Source organism: Ursus arctos, unplaced genomic scaffold (assembly GCF_023065955.2).
Source record: "Ursus arctos isolate Adak ecotype North America unplaced genomic scaffold, UrsArc2.0 scaffold_4, whole genome shotgun sequence".
Taxonomy (NCBI): domain Eukaryota; kingdom Metazoa; phylum Chordata; class Mammalia; order Carnivora; family Ursidae; genus Ursus; species Ursus arctos.
The window spans coordinates 57,278,276-57,299,134 of record NW_026623056.1 but is presented as its reverse complement, the minus strand read 5'-3'; the positions used below and the strand labels follow the sequence as shown (position 1 = coordinate 57,299,134).

Sequence of the window (20,859 nt, the reverse complement as noted above, 5' to 3'; positions counted from 1 at the left end):
GTCCTTTTCTAGAACTTCCAGGGGATAAACATTTTTAAATAATTATTTTTAAACAGTTAAGTCTTAGTGATTTCCTTGATTTTCAGTCAAACATGGATACTACAAAAGGCGGCTTTGGGACTCAATGGAGAGAGTGGAGCCATTCTGATTTGGCTGTATTTATAAAATGCTCCTGTGGCAATTTTCACAATCATTATAAATTTATACTGTTACACTGTCCTTTACTAAAAATAAAACTTATTTTCAATCCTTAAGATTAGGAAACAAGGATTCTTATACATTGAGTTCAATGAAAATAGAGTTGACCCTTCAACAACGTGGATGTTAGGGGCACTCCCACCATGCGGTCACAAGTCCACATAGAACTTTTGACTTCCCAAAAGCTTAACTATCATAGCCTACTGTAGACCAGAAGCCTTACCAACAACATGACGAGTTGATTAACACGTTATATGTATTATATATTGTACGATAAAGAAAAAGAAAATGTTAAGAAAATCATAAGAGAAAATACATTTATGGTACTGTATTAAAAAAAATCTGCATATAAGTGGACCTGCAAAGTTTAAACCCATATTGTTCAATGGTCAACTGCACTGACTTTTTTTTTTTTTTTTTTGCCTTGCTTTCCCTAACTTCCCTTTTTTGGCAAAAGGATTACTTTAACAATTGTAGTCAAACAAGATTGCCAACAGAGAGTGAGAGAGTATAGCAATACCTCTGTTACCAAGATGTAGCCCAGTGTCACATTCATTACTGGGTGTGGATTTCAGGATATCAGAGAAGTGGAATGTGGTCTGAAAATGTCAGTACTGATGATGATAACAGCTAGTCTTAGAAAACATAAAATGACCATCTGTCAGATGATTATGTTGTACGGACTACATTCCGTGCTCTGAGAGGAGAACCTGGCTCTGGCAGGCCCAGTGGAAAGGGGCTCAAGATTGTGACCCTTAAGACCAGAGGGAATCTGGCAGCTTTGGGCTTTATTTTATTCAACCTGCACAGTGATCTATATTTTATTTTTTGCATTTGAGTGCCTTTGGGAGAAAACTGTACTGTCCCCTGAGCCACAAGGACATTCCTTACTAGCCCAGGAGCCACACTTTTAGCCTGATCCCTGTGGGCCTAATTTAAATATGTGCTCCTATTTTAGATACTCCCTTGTAAAAACAGGGTGTGTGTCCAGAGACTGTGATGACTTTCTCCTTTGATGCCATTATTCTGCAAGAATAGGTTTTTGGGGCAGCAAAAGAACGGACCAACTTTCCAATTTCCTCTCTGTAGAAATTGAGTCCCATCAAGGGACTTAAGGCCATTCTTCTATTCTTGGTTCCTTTAAAAGTCAATTGGATTGAACTCACCTTAGAGGAAGCCTGGGGATTGTGAAGTTTGATTTAAGGCACTAATTGTTGGAATACCGCACAATGGATACTCCCCTTACTCCATCCTGCCATCCTCCCCAGACCTTTGAGTGCAGGTGCACACACACACACCGCTCCCTTCCCTGAGCACTGAAAATATTTTTTTACTAGACCAATCTTTGCACCATTAGAGATGGAAAGGTAAATGGATGAATGTCAACCACTTCTACCAGATAAAACTGAACGTACCAACTGGTATAGTTGACAAATAGAGCTTTCCGCTTTAATGGACTACACTGAATTCCCGAAGATTTACCACTGAAGAGTTGACAACAGCACAGGATGGAAAGACTATGGCTAAAGTCAGCTGTGCCATTTATTCTCAAATAATATTCCCAAATTTGCATAGGAAACTACATTTGCCATTTGTTTAATTGCAGTTTAGGGTTCTAAAGAACTATTTTCTATTTTTATAAAAAGATCAATGTATATCTATTAAAATATCTCAATGTAGTAAGAATAAATATTCTCAAACTCATTAATACAAATAAGTGAATAGTAAATACCAGTGCATTTACAACTAAGTTGTGAATAACTAAAGATTTGCTATTTCAATATTAAGTATTGATTCAAAATAATTCCATTTAGGGAGAAAAATTACTTCTCAATGCTAGCTGCATCTAAACTGGAATGACCTTATGAGTGAATGTCTGATGAGATTATGATCATATAGATGTGGTGATGATAGAAGCATACATACATGCTTATTTTTGTTGTAGAAAGTCAGATTAAACGTTCCCAGCAGATTCACATTTAAAGTGCAAAAAAGTCGCTATTCTAGATTTATTTTGCATTACATTTTGTTTCTATCTGCAGCTTTCAGACATGTATATATGCATTTTTGTGTATGTATGTAGAATGTATATATATATACATAGATACATCCTATCCTGCCTTTTGCAAACTAAAGAATCCCTTCCCAATTAGTGTGTGTGGTAAGCTGGTTGAATTATACAGAGAAGGAACTTACATATCTACATGGCTGAATAATTTGGAATTTACTCTTGAGTAATGAAAGTCTTTGTACATATATTTTGTTCAACATCTCCTGGGTGCTAGATGTGTACTTAAGCGTCGATGATTAAGCCGCTGAAAAAGATCTCTTTTTGTTAATAATATATCAAAGTTTCTCGCCATCCAATTAATGGCGATTATGTGTGCATAAACACATATGATCTATAGAGATTATGACATGTATAATGTTTGGTCTTTATTAAGATCATAAAAACCATGAGACTGGACAGTATAACTTAGTAAGCATTCTAAATCAGTAATAAAATTTGGTCTAATTGTCTCCATTTTTGTCACATAAGTTCTATAAACGTTGCCAGCAGATTTATATTTTAAACGCAAAAAAAGGTCACTTAGATTGATACTACCTTACTGTTTGCTTCTACTTGCAAGTTTCAATTAAGTGCATTCTTATAAGTTAAATAAATATATTCCTTGTATATAATTCCCCAAATTTATAAACTCAATATGTCCAACTCTTTCATCAATAATAAATCATACTCTAACCAATTAAACCAAAGTGATAGTCTTTTCTGGTAGCATCCCAGATGATTTTCTAGGTCGTGAGACTTAAAATAAATTACGTTATTAAGTTAGGCACCTTCGAGTTTGTAGCAGTCATTAACAGCACACTCCTTTGTTCCTTTAACAAAGACCGCGTGCCCGCAACGCGCAAACACTTCCTCAGGAGCCAGAGGAGCAACGGCAGACACGCCAGACGCCATCGCTGCTGCGCTGTTGTAGCTTACCGAGGAGCGGTGTGGGCTTCTCGAACCCTAAAGCATATTTTCTATAAATAAACATCAGAAAAGCGAAATCTCTGGGAAGAATAAAAAGATAAAAAAGTGTCGCTTCTGATTACGATTATTTCTAAATGCACTAATAAAATTCAAAGGCACCTTTGCCCTTATGTGCAAACCAACTATTTAGTTCAAACAGAGCTGAGGGTAAGCAGGACATTAGTCAATCAATTTTCTAACTGTCTTCTATTGTGATATTCTTTATTTGGCATTATGACTGAAATGTTAAAAAGCTAATAAACAGCCTTTGAGAAAGGAATCTTAAAGACCCACGTGCACACTGTGTGTGTTTTGTAGAGAGAGCAAGAGGGAGAGAGAGAAAGATTGAGAGAGAATCACTGTTTATTCCTATTGCTATCTTTGGCTTAAAAATGTACAGCTTGGCTTCTGAGAATAATTATTTAAAAGAAAATTTGTCAACATTCAAGTTGTATTCTTTTTTTAAAAAAAGTAGAAAAGCTTCTGCAAAAGTTATTGATATAAAATGATTTTTGGAGCCAACCAAATAACTAATTTCTATTTTTGTTGGAGAAGAGAAAGGAATGAAAGATAGAAAAAAAGTGGCTATCACACAACAAATTTTATCTGCATTCAAGATGCTCCTTAGAAATAGTAAATAAACTCTGATTCAGACTTGTTTTCACCCGTTTTTCTCTCTGCCTTCGATTGCAAAACCAAACTCTTACTACTTCTTTCTCAAGGTTCAGTTCTTCAGCCATTCGCATGATCTCTTGAGAGGAAGGCTTATTCTGTTCTCCAAAGTGTCTCTCCAGGGCATCTTTAGCAGCAATACTGAGGGGAGGGGGTGGAGAAGGGTGAGATTGTGGTGTTTTTAGGATGTTTGGCAGATCAAAATTAAGTAATGTTGAATATCATAAATATCAACATTAAAATATTTTTTAAAGACTCTGAAAACACTTCCAAAGCTTCAACAAAGCTAAAGGTGCAGTCTCTAGAATATGTAGATGCTTGTCTTAGGGTATCCTGAGCCAAGTCACAGGAGGAAAGAAGTAAGGTATTCTGGGCTTTCTACGTGTATCCCACTCTGTGCCACTAGAGGGCACTAACTTCCTGAAAAGGAAAGGAACACTTGTGCAGGCATTTCTAAATGTCCCTCAGAAATCATGTGTGATTTACAATAGACGAAATGTTTAGTGAACTCATCGACCAAAACAAAACCTGTATTTTAGCATTTCCTCTGTAATTTTCACGCAAATTACCGAAAGATCAACCAACAATCTTTTGGTTTGAAATGCAAGGTATCATGTTGGACTTTAAGAGACTGAAACACTGATGACTAGTTTTGCTATTTTTAATAACATAGATACCAAGTTGCCAGAGTCAGATGTATCTAAAACGACAGCAGAAATGATCCCTCTTTGTAGAAGTGATTTTTTTAATTTCCATTTTATCCAAAACTTGTGGAGCAAGTGTTCTTGAATCAAATAAACTACTTTTCCATCAAATGTTTAGAATTACTAGCTCTCCATTTCTCACTACCAAATTATTAAATTATGCTTTTTCACCAGTCTTGTTTTTCCTGTTGACTCTAGACACCATATACTTACATTATGTTGTACCTATATTACCCTCCCTCTTCTCTCTGTGTATATCGTATGTATCCCTCTCCTCTATACGTTGTAATCTATCTCAAGAATACCTGATAGTTGTTCTTCGCTTCCTTTTCCTTTCATTCACGCCCACTTTTTCATTGTATAAAGCTGTAATGGGGAAAAGGGAAGTAATTACAAAAAACAAAGTAGGTTCAAAAAAAAACCTATCAGACTTGAGTTTCAAATGTTCTTTGTAGAACAATGTGAAATAAAGGTGCTATCCATTTTTGTCTTAAATTTTTGCATTCTACATCATTTTATAGTACAAGACCAAGATACAAATGTTAATGCAGAAAATACTAACTTTGCAAAGACAACAGTCTATAAATGATATCCTGACCACACTCTTCTTGGAACACTTGCTTTACATGCTTTCAAACCTTGCTCTTTACCCAGCCTTGACATTAGTATGAGTAGATCATTTTATTACATTAGCAATTGCTTATGTACGTACTCGGAAGGCTGGTGTGTACAGATATGCTCTGGTTACAGTAATATCAGGTTATAAAAACTCATGTACATATACTACCGTATGCACAGAGCCAGAAAATCTGGATGTGTTAAAAAAATCATTTCACCACTTTATGCCTCTGCCACGTTTTCCAGAAAGCTGTCCTTACCGCAGCTTCTTTTCTCACTATATTTTACCTTCTCAGTAAATTTACTTCTACACTTGCATGAGCCTTCCTCTTTTCGAATATGAAACACACCTATTTTTCATCTGAAAGAGAAAAAACCCAACTAAACCTCAAACCTCTCCGCTTCGCATAAATCCTAGCAACAGAAGCCATCGTTTTTAGGTTAAAACATCCCAGAGCCTGTAACCTCAGTACCTCCCACTTGCTCAGCTTCCTCCAGCCATTTCGATAATATTGCTTTTAGCTTGCATGCATTTTTAAAGCTGAGTTGCAGGTTTTCGAATCGGCAGATAGTGGTTTGACTGAATTCAGAGCCGTGCACAGCAGCGAGGGCTTCCCCAACATTGGTTTGGGTGTATCCTGTGAAAGGGCAGGAGAGACCCGTCAGCTTCAGCTCTTCCAGAAGTGTTCTTTGTGGCCGGGTATCACAGAAATCGTTGTGTCTTGCTTTAACTATTAAATATTGCTTTTAAGCATATGTTCATTGGCAATTTAGAATTACTTAGTAAGTTCAGTGGAGACTTGTCTGGTACTTTAAAAACTACTTGTAGTTAATTTTTTCCAGAAGTAAAAAGAATTCAGACAGGAACCCCCGCCATTCACAGTATTTAGTGAAAATGGATAGATGTGTCATAAACACTTTTTATAAGATACTTACAAATTCTTGCTCTCTATTATTATTAAATATCTGATGATATATGCTCAACAATATAGTATATTAAATATAATGCATAAATTATACGATGATATATTTGTATCTCAACAGTAAGAGTATAAAATTCAACTATATTGTTAAAAGGTACCAAATAAAACTAAGACTTATGCTTACTTCCCCTGAAAACATGTTTATTACAAGACTGTGATCACCTAATATTTTAACTGTATCTCTAAGCACATTTATTATATCATTTGGTAATGTTTCTATCTTCAGGCCAAAGATCCTTACTGGTTGTCTCAAAACATTTTTAGAGTACAAGTCGATATCAACCATCAACATGGAATTTGAAATATTCACAACAATATAAACAGCAAACTGAAAATGGTTGTTATAAAGATGCCTACCGCTGTTTTTATTCCATATAGTAACTGTATATTAATTCAGGGCCTAAAGCTATAAATCTGTATGCATAAAATGGTTACATATGATGCCCATCAATAAATATCATTACAGAATTACCTGTGGTTTGTTCCACAAGTGCAGAGGGTGGAACTATCATTTTCAATCCATTTAAAAGATACACTATTTCATGAATTTAAATCAAGGTTAATTATTATAGTTATTTTATCTTAAAAACACTACTGAAAAGAGAGTGTGCAAAGCCTATGGACAGACAGTTCACAGAGAAAGAATTACAAATGACTGTAAAACACATGAAATAATACTTTTCAATCTTCACTCATAAATTTAAAATGAAACCACCGTCGCGCCTGAGTGGCTCGGGCAGGTAAGCATCAGATTCCTGATTTTGGCTCAGGTCATGATCTCAGGGTTGTGAGATTGAGCCCCGTGTGGGGCTCTGTGCTGGTCGTTCAGCCTGCTTAAGATTCTCTGTCTCCCTCTCCCTATGCCTCTCTCCCACCACTTTCTCGCGCGCTCATTCTTCCCCTCTCAAGAAAAACAAAACAAAACAAAAAAACCAAACACACACACACAAAAAAACCCAAAAACACACAAAAAAACTACCATGGGGCCACTTGGACCTATCTGATTTGCCAAGATCCAAAAGATTAAACAATAGTTTTCCTTCAATAATTTAGTTATTCTCTGTGCTGTCAGTCACTGTTCCAAGTGCTGAGGCTATGTCTTTAAGGAAAAATAAAAATTTAAGGAAAAAAAAAAAAGAAAAAACTCTTGCTTTCATAAAAATTATATTCTAAGGAGTCTGCCAAGAGACACTCAGGGTGGTGGTAAAATTTGGCACAACCTCTATATAGGCCAGTTTCTCAACATCTATCAGAATTACAAATATACGTGCACTTTAAGAAATTGTGCTTTTAACATGTGTCCTACACATCTATTTACACAGGTACGAAACGGCATTTATGGAGTGAATCATCGTAGGATTGTTTTTTAACAATGTAAGATTGGAGACAACCTAAATTTATCGTCAGTAGGGGACTGGTTAAATAATATATTCACGAAATGGAATTTCATAGACCCATTTAAAAAAAATCTCTGTAAAATTTAATAAGGAAAGCTCTATAAAATAGTTAAATAAAAAATCTGTATGAAGAAATGTATGTATTTGCTTGTATGTGCAAAATATATTTCTGGAAGGGTGCAAAGAAACCAACAACATTGATAAACAGGAAAGAAACATAAAAGATACGTTTCGCTTGCACCCTTTATGCCTTTGAATCATATGAATGGCTCATCTAGAAAAGTTCAAATAAAATAGGGAGTAAAACCAGCACTTCAAAGCTAGGGAAGTTGAAAAAAATATCACTAGTTTAAAAATCTGTGTATTTAGGATATCAAGAATTAACAAGGAAATAAAGGGTTTTCTTGTAGGATTTTCATAATTAGAGTAACTTAAATCCACAGCACAGATAATGAGAAGTATCTTGCACTTCCGAGCAGAGTATAAGAGACTGAACAGTAACATCGTAAGGATTTGCAGACCAAGTTGTATACCCGTTACTCTTAAAAAGTGCATACCTAACTTAATTCTTCTCACTTTAAATTCATTGGCAAACTTCTCAAGTTCTCGGATTTCCGGAGAATCCATGTCTATTGGCTCTTCGACTAATTTACTTTTCCGCCTGAGCTCCTGCTTGAAATCCGTGACTGTGGGGTCCTCCGCCAGGAGAGGCTGGTGCATGGGCGGAAAGCCATGACTCAAGGTATGGTCAGGAAACTTATAAAGACAAGGGGTTAAGCTACCTGTGAAGAAACAGAGAAAGAAAAGAAAAGGGCCATTTGTAATTATCCCCATTTCTATACAAGCAAAAGTTTTGCCACTTAGAACCCATTATTCCCCTGCAGCCGTCACAATTCTCAAAGGTTAACTGACATTCAGCCGTCTGAAATAGAAGTCAGAGTAGCTTAGTAAAAAGGTGATTATTTCCTTTCCACCTTCCTCAGGGCAGTGAAAACAAAAATAATGCCAAAGGAAAAATAATTAAAATAGAAATAAGCAAATTCTCTCAGAGGTATGTTTTCATTATTTCATTTTTCTCTTAAAAGATATCTGGTTCCTGCGAATCTGAGGTTCCACTGAAACCAGGATGTATATTTTGATCTCTGTTTTCTTAATTCATTACACAAAAAATCAGTGATGTTTATTGGAATCAAGGCATATAGTTAAGTGCTATGCTGGGAAGTTTTCTTAGGATTCGAAAACTGATTTTACAATATTAAGAAGCTCCACTGTTTTATCAGATAATGCTTAATTTCAAGGGGGAAATCGTCATGTCTTTTTAAAAGTTTAACAAAGGCAGGTAAAAAGAAAATTATGAGAACATAAAATACATTAATATGGTTAAATAGATTCAAGGAGTGAATAGACAAAAGGTAATTTTTAAAGTTCTATTTAAAAAGTCAGCATCAAGATTTCTTGAAAAGTATACAATATAGTGGAATCATTTCTTGATTATTATTTAAGAAGAAAAATAAGTGGTGGGAAGGGTGCAATTGTAGATATGATGGGCATTCATCCACAGACAATGAAGCGTTAGATCAATTGGGTTAAATGATAAATCACCAAAAAGAACCCACTAAAAGATCTATTTTTTAAAAAATTGTCTCCTGATTTCATTCTTTACTTGGAAAGAAGAGTTTCTCAATGGGTGACAGGATAGCATAAGCCAAATTTCCAGACATTTTATTTCTGTTTTCCTTAACACATCACATTTTTATTGGTAGAGATTTCACCTCGATTTACATTAAATGACATTTGTATAACGAAGACATTTTGATATAAATTAAATATTTGGTAATTAGTCATTTTTCTTATGATTATAAATATTTAAACTAAAAATAAATTGCTATAGAATATATGCAATAATCAATCTTGAGAACACTGGAAAAATATATCAAGTTTATGTTACCTATTATTTCTCTCTATATACATTCACAAACCAAAGACATGAGTAATGTAGATTTCCAGAATATATAAATCTTACATTAACATATCAATATGTAATGACCAAAGAATAGTGTAAGTCAGCAAATTGTTGGCTTGTATTATTTATATGACAATATGTAATTATAAAGTGTACCCCCAATAGACTATCTTTTTATCTTGAAGCAAAGTAAATATACAAGTGAGGGGTTAAACAAAATAGCATAAAATAAATTTAGCTGCTGTGAAAAATATTTGAAAGAAAGTATTCTTGTCTAAAAAAATCTATGCTTTTATAAACCAAATTATTGTCTTACTTTTTAAAGTCAGTTAATCATCCATTTTATGCTTTAGTGGGTAGTATATTGATCAGACCAGATAACATTTTTAAAAGCAGTTTTGTCAATTTTTAATTTAGTACATAGTTCCATTTTTGAAAATGGTTGTTAATTTGGGGGTTTATTTCTAGCTTTCTATTAGTTTTGGATTTCTGCTAGTTGAAGTAAAAGGAAAGACTAACGTACGTTAAAAGAATACTGATCACATTTATTTTAGCATTTACTTGGTATTTATCTCAAGACTTTGTTTTCACTTAGGCTTTCAGAGTTAGTAGATATATGAAAAATCTTCTCTTCTTTCATCATTCAAAAATACCACATGTCACTCAAGACACTTAATGATGAAATACTCTGAAAAAGAGTAAAAGCAGTGAGCAAAAATTAGGCTGCTGGGTTTTTCTCTTTCTTACTATATTATTTTTTTTTAATTGAAGTATAATTGACACACAATTTACATTAGTTTCAGGGGTCCAGTCCAGTGATTGAACAACCTGATATGTTACGCTCCGCGTGCTGTCAGTATGGGTACCATCCATCACAGATGATGCCATTACAGCATCATTGACTATGGTCCCTGGGCTGTACCTGTCATCCCTGTGACTCACCCCGTGACTGGAAGCCTGTATCTCCCACTCCCCTTCACCCATTTTGCCCATTTCTCTACCCACTTTCCTCTGGCACCATCACTTTTTTCTTTATATTTATGGGTCTCTTTCTACTTTGTTTGTTCATTTGTTTTGTTTTTTAGATCTCACATATAAATGAACTCATATGGTATTTACCTTTCCCTGACTTATTTCACTTAGCATAATACCCTCTAGATCCACCCATGTTTTCACAAATAGCCATCTCTCTCTCTCTCTCTCTCTTTTTTTCTGTTTGTTTTAGAGAGGGGGAGGAGGGGCAAAGGGGGAGGGAGAAAGAGAATCTTAAGCAGGCTGCATGCCCAGCATGGAGCCAGACGTGGGGCTTGAACTCAACCCTGAGATCATGAACTGAGCTGAAATCAAGAGTTGGATGCTTAACCAAGTGAGCCACTCAGGCGCCCCCATCTCATTCTTTATTTAAGGCTGAGTAATATCTCCCTGTGTACATATGTGCAGACTGCTGTTCGATTTTGCACATGTAATGTATTTTAAGGTACTTTAGATAACTCGTTTAACCTATGTCAAATTATTTTTATTTTCCATAAGTAATTTGTTACGTATCTTTTATAGGATAAGCCATAAGTTCTGAATCTGTTAGCAGTCTTGGTCATTATTTTCAATTTTTCTTGCTGACCACAGTCACACACCACTACAAATCTTCCATGTGCTGCTTTGTGCTGTGTTCATTTCACATTTGCCATCTTCCTAGCCTTATGTAAGTGAGCTAGAAAGACTATTTTTTTGTTCACAATTTAAAATTTAGAAAATTTAAGTAAAAGGCAATAACCTCCCTTGGCTGCCGTAATGAATCAACTATACAGTGAAAACCAGAACCGAAGTCCAATGAACACTGCAATAAACCACATCAAAACAAACACCTCGTTCATTTTTCCGGCAGTCTGTCCTCAGGTAAACCTGATGATTTTCCTTTAAAGACATCTGCAGTTTAAACACATTTGGCTACATCAAACAGATGCTTTCAGACAAAGATATTATAATCATTACAATCTTAGAAGATAGTCACCCCTATTTCTGGAAAATTATAAAGGTAGCTTATATGTTATAAATACTCCGGGGGAAAAAATCAACATTTAAAGAATAAATCTGAACACGAGTCCATGAAAAGAGCACAGGAAATACCATGTTCAGAGCAAAGAGGAAAACACGATGTGTGATACGTTTGTGCTTTTCATTCCGTGAATACACGCACAGTTATCCACACAGACGCGGTTTTCCTGGCGCTAACCTTAAACAGAAATTCACGAGGACAGTCACAGGCAAGCCAAACGAACGGCAGTATCTGTGATCCTGTATCTGGGGGAAAGTGCAGAGTGACTGGTATGGTTTCTATGGCAAGATATTTTTAAAATCTTTCTAAAGCATGGATTATTGAACAAGAAAAAAAATAGGAAGAAGATAAAAGAAGCAGGGAGTCCTGCACAGCCAAGGTCTCATAAACAATTTCCAAAACATTGATAAAGCAAAATTGCCTGCGAGCCTAGAGCAGCGCACAGCTAAAGAGCCTGGAAGTGTGCACGGTATTTATAGCCCAAAGTATATCCTCACCCTGTAGATTAATCCAGCAAAGCCCTTCTAAATTGCTGTGTATATAGTTCCGTGCGGCGGAAGTGGGAGAAGGGGTACATCTTCTAAAGCAGGCAATGGGGAGGTAGAGGCGTGGTAGGGGGCAAATTGCTCTTCTGGAGCACGTGGTCCTGCCGATGCTAAGTGACAACATCTCTGAGGTTACAGGCGTGAAGCCGTCAAAGAACACACAGGGAAAGCAGAGGGATACGGTAAAATACGCCGTGTTGCCGGAGACATGCAAAGAAATGTGTATCTGAATATTTCCATTTATTTCTTTTTCATCACACAAGACAATACAAAGCAAAGCATAAATGTGAATTGTGATCTTTTTTCTTTTGTGCCTTGGTAAATCCTATCCATATACAACAGGGATCCTCCGCCTGGTGGTGTCATTTATCTGGGACACGGCCACGCACCTATGTTTGCACGTCGCCTCTGGCTGCTTTCCTGCTCTAGTGATGAAACTGAGTAGTTGAAAGACTAAGAAAACTTAGGGAAAATACCTCATGTTACTGCTACTGAACTGCCTTTTCTGATTCGGAGGTAAAAAATCTTCAGAATTACTACTTCCCTCAGAGTCAACACAACCAGAACAAGTTAGGGAGAAAGAAAATGGAAGAGGAGGAGGAGAAAAAAGGAGGAAGAAGAAGAAAGAAGAAAAAGGAGGGAGGGAGGGAGGGAGGGAGGAGGTGAAAGAAGGATGAAGAGGAGCACAGGAATGAAGAGAAAAAGAAGGAGAAGAAGAAAGAAAATAATTTAAGAATAAGAGATGGACTCCAAAGCTGACTATATCTCCATGTCAACCATCAAACGGATTTCTGTTGCTTTGTGCATAGGAACAGTGGAGAGGGTGCTTTCAGTCGTAATGATCTTTTCTCTTATTAACCACTTCCCATTAAAACATAAAACAACAAAAAATGGGCATCCATCTTCGTGGTTAATTCCCAAACCTCTGCTATTTTGCTTTTCTCTTAAAATTAATTTTTAAACGAGGACTCCCACACGGCACCTTGGTTTGGCCATTATATGCTCTGAGCTGGCTGGGTCACTGTCATCCCTGCGTGGCTGAGACACTGTTTCCAGAGGAGGGCGGACAGGGTGGACAGCCCGCTGAGAATCCTCGCCAGCTTCACCCAGCTTCGGAAACCAGGGAACAGAAACAATTCCAGACACCCAAGAATTAGTTTGGGGGCTTTTGCTGTTGTTGTTCTTTTATGTTGTGTTTATCTAGAAGAGATTTTGAAGGGCACCTTTAATTCACTGTAGGCTGTTGAATTCCCTAAATTCTCAGGAGTGAAGGCACAGAAGGCATTTAGTTGCAAATGTATCTAAAGAGAAGATCATAGGAAAACGGGTCAAGTTGGTACAAATCTGCCACAATTCAACTTCAACAGAGTGGTGGCACTCACCACAGCTCACATACGAAGAGACTGAAACCACTGACAACAACGTGGATGGAACTAGAGGGTATTATGCTGAGCGAATTAACTCAATCAGAGAAAGACAATTATCATATGATCTCACTGATATGTGGAATTTCAGAAACAATACTGAGGATCATAGGAGAAGAGAGGAAAAAATGAAACAAGACAAAACCAGAGAGGGAGACAAACCATAAGAGACTCTTAATCTCTGGAAACAAACAGAGGTTGCTGGAGGGGAGGGGTGTGGGGGGATGGGGTGGCTGGCTGATGGACACTGGGGAGGGTATGTGCTCTGGTGAGCGCTGTGTATTGTGTAAGACTGATGAGCCACAGACCTGTACCCCTGCAACAAATAATACGGTATATGTTAATAATAAAGTAAAATAAAAATTAAAAATAAAAAGAAAGTGAAGCACATAAAAAAAAAAAGAGAGTGAGACCAAAACTCAGAGAGGTTAAGTGACTTGAACAATGTTTGTAATTAGTTCATGGTGCAGCTAATTCATTGCTCCCAATTAGTCATTCTTTTTGCTGTGCCCACACCTGGACGATAAGGCACAGAGGATTCATCTGATAATTGCAAAGTCCTCTCTATCAACTTTAACAAAACGTTAGCTACAGCTCTTCCCTTCCACTGGGTTATTCATTTAATGAAATGCTCAAACTAAACGTAAGCATCAGAGTATGGGTTATAAGATTACCACATTAAAATAAAGCAATTTCATATGCTTTGAAATGTAGGTCTTTCTCCAGCTTTCCTTTCATATGGCACGTGAGGCAATGCACCTGTCTTTGTTGTAGATGAGAAGATGCTTCTGTGAGTTGTGTGAGATATGTGATTCTCTGTGACTGCCCTGGGACTTCTCAGAAAATTCTAATGACATTAACCAGGTTTCTCTCGTGTATTTTATACCTTTGCTCTCTTACATTTGAATTCCTGTGTTTTACAACTCAATTTGTGTAGCTTCTCTGGGGATAAAGGCAGGAGAGTTCGGATTCTCCGAGGTTTAATCTGCTATGATGCAAATACTCACACTAAACATGTCAAAATAGTGACATTCCAACAAATAATAAAGCAGACCACTCTCAAAACATATTCAGATATAATCTCTACACTTGCCATAGTGAATTTTTCTTTCAGTGACAACATATATTTACTTTTAAGACTATGGTGATACATTCAAATCTTAGGATAACCATTTTTGCTCCTCATGGTACTAACCCAGGCTTTGGATCCGTTTAAAGGGCCCTTCTGGGGGCCTCTCCTTTTCAACTGCAGTGGGGAAGGGGTTTGCTGAGTGCCTGCTGAGGGGACTTACCAGCACAGGCTGGGCTGCCTGTGGACTCTCATTGTGAACCTGGGCCCAGAAACTGGAAACATGTTAGAATTCTCAGGCCAGCTGCAAATTCACTAGGCCAGTAGCCGGTGGCCTTGATCTGGTGGGGAGGGAGGTAGTAGCAAAAACCATCTTAAAGTATTTGGGGGGCGTCTGGGTGGCTCAGTCGGTTAAGTGTTCACATTTTGGCTCAGGTCATGCCTCAGGATTGAGATAGAGCCCCACGTCAGGCTCAGCACTGGGCATGCAGCCTTCTTAAGAGTCTCTCTCCCTCTCCTTTTGCCCCTCTTAACCCTCCCCCGCCCCCGCAAAAGTATTTGGTCTGTGGCTGATGTTATCTTCGTGCTAACCGCAATCGTTGCTGCCTGTCGCTGGGTTTAGAAGGCACCTAAAGTTGGACCTGGGTTTGTGGGAATCACTCTGACTCCCCTCCAAGAGACAGCAGCACATGGCCACGTGCTTGTCATTTCCTGTCTTCATAATCAAAATGTGGTGTGGACCACACGAAGCATTCTGCCTGCACCTCTAGTGGCTAAATGCACATTTTACCATTTTTATAATGAAAGGAGTTTATCATCAACAAAGGCTGTTCTCATTAACCATGAATACTGATTATGTATTAAATATATGAATCATAAATGACCAGTTTTCAAAGGGAAAAATATGGTTGTCTCTATTTCATAATTATTTAAAAAAAAGAGAATCTAGGATTTACAGGTAATCACTAAGAACATCAGTCTTCATTTTACTAGTTTATTCAGAATGCTGCTCGGTAGGATGTGAGTGAAGCTAATTTGTTCTGGAATATTTTATTTTAAAGTTTTAGTGTTTTATTTAGTCTCAAACTGAAAAAAATATGGAGAAATTAAATGTTGGTGAACTAATTTTTTTGTTCAATTTTATTTCAAATTAAGAGTCCTAAATCCATGGGTTCTTTTTCCGTCACTTATTCTAGATGATAACAAAACACATCAGTGAGAAAAGATTTCCCTTATATAGGATCCCTTATTCGAAAGCTTCTCCCTCTCTCTCACGTGCACACACACTCTTGTTTTCTCACACCGAGCCCCAGGAGTTTACTGTCACCCATCAGATTCTCTCCCTGAGTAATGAATAGAAAAGATCAAAGAATAGCTAAAAAAAACATGGGTAGAAAACTGTGTACTCTATGAAACCATCAAAATCTTTTTTCTGGCCATATCCTAAAATTAAGTCGTTAAGTTTTGTTCTGAATGGATTAGGTCAGATTTTCCTCTTCCTTAAGGCACGTGTTATCACGGCTTTCCTACAAGCATCAATAAATAATTAACCTCGATTTAGTGGTGCTTTATTTATCCAGCGGAGAAACATAAGTTACTTCAACTCTTCAATCTCATTGAAGACTAACAACTGTGAGCTGCCACAACTTCAGATGACTATCTCTAAAGCCACTGCAATTGACTCTTAGCTTTCAATGTCTTATTTATCTTTATGGACCAAACGTCCAGAGGACATAGTGCAGGGAGGGACATGTTTTGTACACCTGTGCTGTCTGCTTGGGTAGCCGCATGAGGTTCATGAGCACTTGAAATGGGGCTGGTGCAACTGAGGGACTCTATCTCAAATTTGACCTTATTTTAGCTAATTTACGTTTAAATTTAAATAATTTAGGGGAAGGAAGGGAAAACTGAAGGGGAAGAGATCAGAGAGGGAGGCAAACCATATGAGACTCTTGACACCAGGAAACAAACTGAGGGTTGCTGGAGGGGGGGTGGGTGGAGAGATGGGGTAACTGGGTGGTGGGCATTATGGAGGGCACATGCTGTGATGAGCACTGGGTGTTATTCGCAACTAATGAATCATTGATTATATCAGAAACTAGCGATGTACTATACGTTGGCTAACTGAATTTAAATTAAAAAAATTTAAATAACCATATGAGGTTAGTCACTACCATATTATTACGGGATCGAGCCCACTGATGACATCAAGTGACGATCAGCAGTTTGGTAGTAGTCAATCAGAGTAAAAACCATACAAAGCAAACAAAAGAATGAAGCACAGACGTTCAGGGTTATGGAGAACAGGGGCGATAAGGCTTAACCACTATGGTCACTGAAGGGATCCCATGTCAGGGAACATTTTGATAAGTAGTGGTTTACCAGCAATTTCCAAGGTTAAGAGTTGAGAATTTCATGATATGCTCTGCTCAAAATTCCCTCAGACCCAAGAAATCCATCTAGGTGTCCCCAAACTCAATCTCATATACACAGACAGTTTTTCTTACCTGCCATCACTCCATAGGTCGATGGCTGGTTTCCATAATGACAGGAAGGAACAGAGTAATGAAGTCCCGTTGCTGTGTTTCCCAACGTTGGCACCGAGAAATATGCACGCAAACATTTAGGAGTTTGGATCAAAGACAAAATAGACGGGACTGGTAAGAAAATGTATGAGGATTCAAGACACATTCATTTCATTGCAAAAATACACATTTATGTGATTCTTAAAGTTATATGGCAGTAATTTGTTTTCACTTGGGGGAAATTCTCTGATGAATAGGTTAAAAGCAGGAATCAAAGTTTGTCTCAAGTAATCAGATCATAAATCATCAGTGTGGATGATAGCATTCATTAACTATGCTGTGCTCTGTGAAGGGGTGACTGACCAGTTCACGTTGCTCAACCGGGAGTTGCAGAATCCTTTAGGTTCCATCCCATATAGATATTACAATAAACTGACTAGAGGAATAATCTCTTTAAAATCTCGTGTAATATGGTATTAAATAGCGGTCTTTCTCCGGAAGAATGAATACAGAAATCCACTCTTGAACAATCTTTACTTCTGCTTATTCTCCTAACAAATTTATTCCATCAAAGAGAAAATGGCCAACCAACTAGCCTCTAATTGGATACAAACCCCAGTAAATTCAGAGGTTTATGAAAAATCTGTGACAATGTATGATGCATTTATGCTGATGTTGAAACCAAAAGGTGGTAGGTTTTCTGCATGCAATCAGTTCAACAATTCCAATAATAAAGCTGGTCAAAAAAAATTGATTGCTGAATGACTTGAGATCCATAATGGTTGAACCCAGTATATAAACATAACCATTCATAAATAGTTACTTGCCTTATGGAATCAATGTATATTATGAAAGTAAATTTAAATTCCTTAATTTTTAGTAAACTTTAAACATGAATCACCAAGTTGACTAGAGTTTGGGTATTGACAATAAAACCACTGTTTCTTTATGTATTTTATTTTCTGATTTTTCCTTCATAACCTGAATATAATGGTGGGTTTTCATGAATATATGATCATAAATCCTTGAATAAATATGATATATTATAAAGTATAGAATTAGAATCCTTTGAAAATATTGAGATACAATCCAGTGATTAAAGACATGAGGTCACTTCAGAAAGCAAAACATCTTCTCTTACTATTGATAAATCTTCAATATTTTAAAATATCTGCACAAATTTTCATTTTATAATTAACATGTAGAAAGAACTGAAGTCATTTTACATTATAATGGTTACACGTAAAAATCTTACTCTGCAATCTAAAATTAAATAAACAAGAAATCCATGTAATATCCAAGTGTTCTTCTCATTATAAGCAATATTTCTAGTTTCTTACCTAGTAATTTATAATTTGCTGGAAAAATTATAAAATCAATGCTATTATCATATATTTAAATATTATTTAAGTATCTATTTAGATTAGATTATTTAAAATATATAATTAGTTATGTGATAATTGTTTAAATTTATTTCTAGTACATATTTTTGGTTAAAATACTTTATATTTTCTAAAAAATGTGTTTGGAAACTCCCATTATTGTCTTTTTATTTAAATTGTGAGAATCTTTGGTAGATGAAAAAACAAAACAAAACAAAAAACCCCTTTATATTAATGATTTCACCAAAAATCCAAATATTCACTCTCTAGATTTTAAAAATTCAGCTGCATATTAATCCAAACTTACATATGAAAGAAACTGAAGACTTTGTCCATTTATAAAGCTACTTTAAAAACTTTGTTACCGCATGAAGGACGCATTAGCAACACATACCTATTTGATACATTTGAGACCATATATTCAAATTTTCAAGCTTAATTTTTATGTTAGAAAGTTCCATAAGAAAATATTAAAACTTGGTTAGAGAAATTGAAGCCTATCCAGAATTCAGTTTTAAGCTATTTTAACACAGTTTGTGGGCTCTGAATGCTACATATTGCTTCTAGCTTTGATTTTTGAGTTTTGAATTATGCTAAAAATGTTTGTTAAAACCACTTAATTATATTCTTCTTTGAAATTCATTGTTGTTGGTATTGGGAATCATTCAAGGTATATGGCTACTACAAAGTATATGGCTGTTTTTAGACACAGTAAAACCAGATAAATCTTTAAGATAAAGAAGTAACACCTTTCAACACTATTTAGACTGTTTCTTTAGTTTTGTTCCTGACCCATAAATGTTTACATAAACATGTTTTTTTTTTTTTTTTTGGATTAAAAACACCCAGACTCGCTGTTTACTTTTGTAGAAAATAGATCTTCCTTATAATAAAACCAACAATTGAAATTACTACACTTAATAGTATTCTTTAAAAATGTCTTAGGTAGTTTGGCTTTTTAAAACATTCTTCCGATTTAACTTAAAACCAATTAAAATGAAGGTGAAATAGAAGAACCAAGAAGCTCTAAACTACCAAGATTCAAAGCATCCATCCTGCAACGCTTCGGCCCGGCCACAGGCAGGCCGGTGCGGGAGTCCGTACCTGTGGACATCACGTTGGTGGCGTGGTTGGAGACTGGGAGGCACTCGGCCGCGCTGTGATGCATGATCAGAGGCAGAGTCGCAGAAGCCTCAGAATTGAGAGGTATAAAGGTATCGGCCGAAGTAAAAGGTTGGCAACTCATTCCCACAAGACAGTAGAAAACTGAGGAGAACTGCTGCTCCCCAAATCAGAGTTTTATTCTATTACTGTTTCCAAGGGCCGTTTCAAATCTCACTACCTGCATATATACATCAGGAAGGCCCCGGAGCGGCGGGAGGGCGCGTGCTTGGTACTTATACTGCAGGGAAATCCCTTTATACATGTTAATCGTCTTTTCCCAGGGGTATTGCTTTATCAATCTGAACCGTCTTCCTTCTCAGCCAAACATAATCCATGCCCAAGAGGGAACCTGGTTCTGGGGTATAGATGGAGGGAAAGGGAGAAACCTGAAACTTGTTTGAGAACTTTTGTGATTCAGACATTTTAGAAAGGATTCAAGAACTTCAGAAGTCAGTGTCCCTCCAAGAAATAATCCTAAAATGAATTGAAAAATTCTAGCTGTCTTTGTGTTACTAACACAATAACAAATTTTTACATAGGAGATTCTTTTTGATAACTTCTCGTTCAATCTGCAAAATAACATAAAACAGACTACACAATTTTTAAGAAACTATAAATACTGATGTTTACGTTGAAAGATGCATAGAAGACTAAATATGGAGAATGAATATATTGCCAACTACTGATTCAGACTCAACAATGCAATTGTGGAAAATTATGTAAATTTGTTATGTATTATAAATAGAAAATAGAAAAATATTGAATGAAATTTTAGTACTGTGTAGAGAAGATAAACATGAGTGATATAGTACCTTTCCCTTGATTTCAATTTACTCATTAAGAATGAACATTTAGTTCACATTCATTCACACTAGAAGCTGACACTATTCTAGGCACTTTCTATATAGTTCACCTCATGCAAAGCTCACATCTGTGTGAGTTCTTTACCATACTGTCCTCAACTATGCTTGACTCCTCCAGAGCCTACAGTCACCACGGTAGCACTGGGTGCAAACCTTCCACACAGAAAATACTGACATCACAGAAGCATGAAAAAAAAAAAAAATATATATATATATATATAAAAATATATATATATATATATATATAAAATACACACACACGAAGAACAGTTCATTCAAAGAT

General features: G+C 36.4%; 1 protein-coding gene across 1 annotated transcript; it reads right to left on the bottom strand.

The window, feature by feature from the left end:
• Positions 1–3,813: 3,813 nt before the first annotated feature.
• Positions 3,814–19,795, bottom strand: POU1F1 (POU class 1 homeobox 1). Its single transcript, XM_026490506.3, has 6 exons — positions 19,654–19,795; positions 17,150–17,299; positions 8,146–8,370; positions 5,682–5,846; positions 4,896–4,956; positions 3,814–4,027 (listed from the first exon to the last, which is right to left on the bottom strand). Exons 1-6 carry the CDS (start codon positions 19,793–19,795, stop codon positions 3,817–3,819), a joined length of 954 nt encoding a protein of 317 aa, XP_026346291.2. The 3' UTR covers positions 3,814–3,816.
• Between the last annotated feature and the right edge of the window lie 1,064 nt (positions 19,796–20,859).